The 5737-nt window shown below is 45.6% G+C and overlaps 1 protein-coding gene across 1 annotated transcript in view; it reads right to left on the bottom strand.

The window, feature by feature from the left end:
* Positions 1–5371, bottom strand: part of HS1BP3 (HCLS1 binding protein 3) — an 18036-nt gene extending 12665 nt beyond the window's left edge. The window contains exon 1 of the mRNA XM_078604424.1: positions 5060–5371. Within this exon, the coding sequence (XP_078460550.1) occupies positions 5060–5085 (26 nt within the window). The 5' untranslated portion in view covers positions 5086–5371. The remainder of the gene's footprint in view (positions 1–5059) is intronic.
* Between the last annotated feature and the right edge of the window lie 366 nt (positions 5372–5737).

The raw sequence follows: 5737 nt of genomic DNA, 5'->3' as shown, positions 1-5737 counted from the left end.
TCACCATGGAAGTCGAAAATGATGGCAAGCTACCCTTTTTGGATGTCCTAATCAAAAGGAGACCTGATGGTTCAATGAGCCACTCTGTCTACAGGAAAGCCACCCACACGGATGCTTATCTAAAACCGGATTCCCACCACCATCCATCCCAGAAGAATTCCCTCATCAAGACTCTATATCATAGAGCCCAATGCATCTCCGACCATGAACACATTTCCAGTGAACTCAAACACGTACGCCAAGCTCTTAAGGCTAATGGTTACTCCGACTACACAATCCGCAAAGCCATCACTCCAACCACCAAGAAGGATCCTGTTGAGGAGCCTTTCAAGACCATCACCTTACCCTACATTGCTGGGGTCACAAAAAAGATCTCCAAAATCCTGATTAAACACAAGATCCAGGTCCGATTCAACACAGTACATAAAATCCGTGATCTGGTACCGTCTGTAAAAGATGTGGTTCCAGACATACAGTACCCTGGTGTCTACAAACTAAGTTGCCTCTGTGGTAGCAGTTACATTGGGGAAACCAAACGACATGTCTCGGACCGCATCCGTGAACATAAAGCTGACCTGAAACACTGTAGGACAAACACCTCAGCCGTGGCAGATCACTGTTACAACTCAGTGGGCTCACATGACATTGACTTCTCCAAGACAGAGGTTCTCTGCAAGCCATCTGGCTATCATGAGAGATTCGTACATGAGGCGATCCACATTTACAAACACAGAGACAATTTTAACCGAGAAGATGGATTCTGGCTTAGCAATCACTGGAAGGACGTAATAAACCATTTTGATACACATTAGGGTGGGTAGAATAATACATAATGTTATATTAAAAATGTATAAGGTATAGGGTGGTTTATAGCAATACAGTATGTAATTTAATGTTGGTTTTGCCTATGGAAGTATATAGTACGGTATAGACGCGTGTGATGTAAGAGAATAAAGTTTAGATGGAAGCATATTATATAATTTTTTACAACGTAGAATTTTTCATGTATTACTTACTGTTAGTAACTCAGCTTATTGTAGAGTATAGTAAGTTTACTGATGATGCTATGTAGTTTATACTTTAGTTTGTCATGCAGTTTATACTGTAGTTTTTTACGTGGTTGTTTAGTAACTACAGCTACATACTATTAACATTCCTTTCCTTTGTTAATGCTCCCCCCCTTCCCCCCCCCCCCCTTTGATGCTGCTAATCCTGCATAATGCACGGGCATAGTATTGATTTGGAACCCCCCCCGCCCACCTCCTACGCATTTTCCATATGCTGAATTCCTCTTGATATGCAAATTATTTTGTTTAGGCGCTCTTCTTCCCACCTCCCCCCCCTCTAACCCAGCTTAAATATACGCTCCAAGCTTGGGGTGTTTCATTCTTCGCCTGAGGATGGCTGCTTGCGTTGTGGCCGAAACGTCGTGAGAATTGTTTTATTATGTTTTATTTTTATTATTTTATTACTTCCCTTCTACGTGACTTTACCGAAAGAACCAAGAAGATGAATCCCTGCAGTCACGAAAGCTTTAAATCGAAATTTAACCGCCTCTACGGGGAGGGTTTCCACATAACTTTGAGATCCTTCAACAAGCTCCGGGACAAGAAGGCTCAGCTAATCGAGTCTCTCACCTTTCTGAAGAGATGCCGCGACTCTAAGGTAATACCGAACGCATTTACACTAACATCTGCTGCTGTAACTTCTTCTAATGCGAAACGAATTCTGTCTAGAACTAGCTTAGCTCTTATCTCAGAGAAAATCAGACTTACGCGCACCGAACTAGATCAGTTAGACAAGACACTCTACAAATCACACTTATCCTTGAGTGCAACAATGTCCACATCGGATTGGGAACATGTGGAAAAAATGACTGCCTCTTCAGCTGCCGCTATGTCGACTAAATGTAAGGACAACTTGATTTCCAAATTCAACCGCCTCTCAAACAAGAAACCGGACCCACACATTGAAAAGCTAGATGTTAACAAAGTCGTAATTAATCGCAGTAACAGTCCTATTTCTGAAGGTTTGAAATCCGTTTTAGCTAAAGGACTAAACTTTGCAGTCACACCTAGACACATACCAGTTAATGATATAATTGCTCGAGTAGATGTAGCTCTCAAGGGCTTGAGTCACATCGCTGCAGACGTAGCAAGATCGGAAATCTCTGTAACCCTCAAAAACGCTAAGATGCCAGCTAGCAACATCAGCAAAGATGAGCGTTTTGAATTAGCTCAATTAAAAAAGAGGGATGACATTGTCATCCTCTCAGCCGACAAAGGCAATGCCACTGTCATCATGGACAAAATAGAATACAACAACAAAATTCAAGAACTACTCACCGATGGCAGCTATACAAAAATAAAAAGAGACCCCACCAACAGCCTCGTCTCCAAAACCAACAGCATCATTTCTGCTTCAACCGCATTAATTGATCAGACCAAACAGTTCTCGTTGAAACCTTCTGCAGCCAGGCCACCAAGATTGTACGGCTTGCCAAAGATACATAAAGAAGATACACCTCTTCGTCCCATTGTCTCTACTATCAACTCCCCGACTTACAAACTGGCTCGTTTTTTGTCCGAAATCCTACGGCCTTTCACTGGAAAAACCACCTCTGCAGTACTAAACTCTACTGACCTGGTATCAACAATCAAGGGGATTGCCCTGTCCCCAGACGACCTGCTTGTCAGTTTTGATGTGGTTTCCTTGTTCACCAAGGTGCCTGTGCCTGACACCATCGCAATCATTGAAGACTTGGTTCATCAAGGACTGAATGCTGGGGTACCCCCCCTGGTGAGACACTGCTTAACCAATACATACTTCACCTGGAATGGAACCTTCTACAAGCAAATTGAGGGCACCCCAATGGGCTCCCCCTTATCTCCGGTTGTAGCCAACATCTTCATGGAGAAATTTGAGACGGACGCCATCCAGACTGCCACTCTACGCCCGACCTTATGGAAGAGGTACGTAGACGACACTTTTGTCATCTGGCCACATGGCCGGCCTGCTCTAGACCAATTTCTCGACCATATCAATTCCATACACCCAGCCATCAGATTCACCATGGAAGTCGAAAATGATGGCAAGCTACCCTTTTTGGATGTCCTAATCAAAAGGAGACCTGATGGTTCAATGAGCCACTCTGTCTACAGGAAAGCCACCCACACGGATGCTTATCTAAAACCGGATTCCCACCACCATCCATCCCAGAAGAATTCCCTCATCAAGACTCTATATCATAGAGCCCAATGCATCTCCGACCATGAACACATTTCCAGTGAACTCAAACACGTACGCCAAGCTCTTAAGGCTAATGGTTACTCCGACTACACAATCCGCAAAGCCATCACTCCAACCACCAAGAAGGATCCTGTTGAGGAGCCTTTCAAGACCATCACCTTACCCTACATTGCTGGGGTCACAAAAAAGATCTCCAAAATCCTGATTAAACACAAGATCCAGGTCCGATTCAACACAGTACATAAAATCCGTGATCTGGTACCGTCTGTAAAAGATGTGGTTCCAGACATACAGTACCCTGGTGTCTACAAACTAAGTTGCCTCTGTGGTAGCAGTTACATTGGGGAAACCAAACGACATGTCTCGGACCGCATCCGTGAACATAAAGCTGACCTGAAACACTGTAGGACAAACACCTCAGCCGTGGCAGATCACTGTTACAACTCAGTGGGCTCACATGACATTGACTTCTCCAAGACAGAGGTTCTCTGCAAGCCATCTGGCTATCATGAGAGATTCGTACATGAGGCGATCCACATTTACAAACACAGAGACAATTTTAACCGAGAAGATGGATTCTGGCTTAGCAATCACTGGAAGGACGTAATAAACCATTTTGATACACATTAGGGTGGGTAGAATAATACATAATGTTATATTAAAAATGTATAAGGTATAGGGTGGTTTATAGCAATACAGTATGTAATTTAATGTTGGTTTTGCCTATGGAAGTATATAGTACGGTATAGACGCGTGTGATGTAAGAGAATAAAGTTTAGATGGAAGCATATTATATAATTTTTTACAACGTAGAATTTTTCATGTATTACTTACTGTTAGTAACTCAGCTTATTGTAGAGTATAGTAAGTTTACTGATGATGCTATGTAGTTTATACTTTAGTTTGTCATGCAGTTTATACTGTAGTTTTTTACGTGGTTGTTTAGTAACTACAGCTACATACTATTAACATTCCTTTCCTTTGTTAATGCTCCCCCCCTTCCCCCCCCCCCCTTTGATGCTGCTAATCCTGCATAATGCACGGGCATAGTATTGATTTGGAACCCCCCCCGCCCACCTCCTACGCATTTTCCATATGCTGAATTCCTCTTGATATGCAAATTATTTTGTTTAGGCGCTCTTCTTCCCACCTCCCCCCCCTCTAACCCAGCTTAAATATACGCTCCAAGCTTGGGGTGTTTCATTCTTCGCCTGAGGATGGCTGCTTGCGTTGTGGCCGAAACGTCGTGAGAATTGTTTTATTATGTTTTATTTTTATTATTTTATTACTTCCCTTCTACGTGACTTTACCGAAAGAACCAAGAAGACACAACAATCATCTCAAACACCCGCACGCATCGTCATAGACAACACAAGCATCACCACACATACCATCGTCATACACAGCACCATCACCGACATCAACACAATCACCATCACCATACACATCACTAATAAGACAAAGATCCCCCGTATAGCCTGAACAGGCTGTTGGGACAAGTGCTGTGAGCAAGCGCCGAATGAAGGCCGGCACGGCACACGAAGTTCACACACCGCACCAGGCACTCATTTGAGGCTGAGCCGACCTAGGGGAGACCCAGGACCGGTTCAGATAATCGTCACCGGTGTGGGCCGTGAGCCACCGCTCCCCATCACCAAACCACCATCACCACCATTACCACCATCACCACCACCACCCCCATCACCACCATTACCACCATCACCACCACCACCCCCATCACCACCACCATCACCACCACCATCGACACACGCATCACCGCTCGCTGTGGACCACTCGAAGCGGCTCTCACCGCGTTGTGAGAGTAGCCTCACGCATCTCGCCTCCGCCGCCTCCTCCTCCTCCTTCCTCCTGCCGATGTCGCCGATGGCGATTAGCGCTTTACAAGTCCGCAGCAAAGCCGAATGCCTCTCAACGCCTCAACAACAACAACAACCCGCATCCGCAAGTCTCCGTCTCTCCACCGTCTTCTAAAAAGCACTCCACGGCTGCCCCCGTCGCACGCGTGACACGTGACGAGGGGTGGCCCGACTTGACACCCGAACCGGAGTTCCGGTGTCGATTTGAACGAATTCAACATCCGAGCTCGGACTCATTTCCTCCTCCCTCCCAGTTGGGTCACGTCCTGTCGTCTCGCCCCGTGCCTCGCTCGCCCCGTGGTGGCGATCTGGCAGGATGCAGAAGTCGCTCCCCACGCGGGGCTCTGTGAGCCTCCTCCTCCTCCAACGCCGCCTCGGCCATCCTGGGGAGGGAGTTGAATGGTTGATTGGTCAACTCCTTATCAGTGTCTACCTTTTTCATACCTGTCAACCCCTTATCAGTGACTACCTTATTCATACCTGTCAACTCCTTATCAGTGTCTACCTTATTCATACCTGTCAACCCCTTATCAGTGACTACCTTGTTCACACCTGTCAACCCCTTATCAGTGTCTACCTTATTCATACCTGTCAACCCCTTATCAGTGTCT

Source organism: Lampetra planeri, chromosome 22 (assembly GCF_965212315.1).
Source record: "Lampetra planeri chromosome 22, kcLamPlan1.2.h2, whole genome shotgun sequence".
Classification (NCBI taxonomy): Eukaryota; Metazoa; Chordata; class Hyperoartia; order Petromyzontiformes; family Petromyzontidae; genus Lampetra; species Lampetra planeri.
Note: the sequence above shows the minus strand (reverse complement) of the source record. Positions and strands in the feature narration are given on the sequence as shown.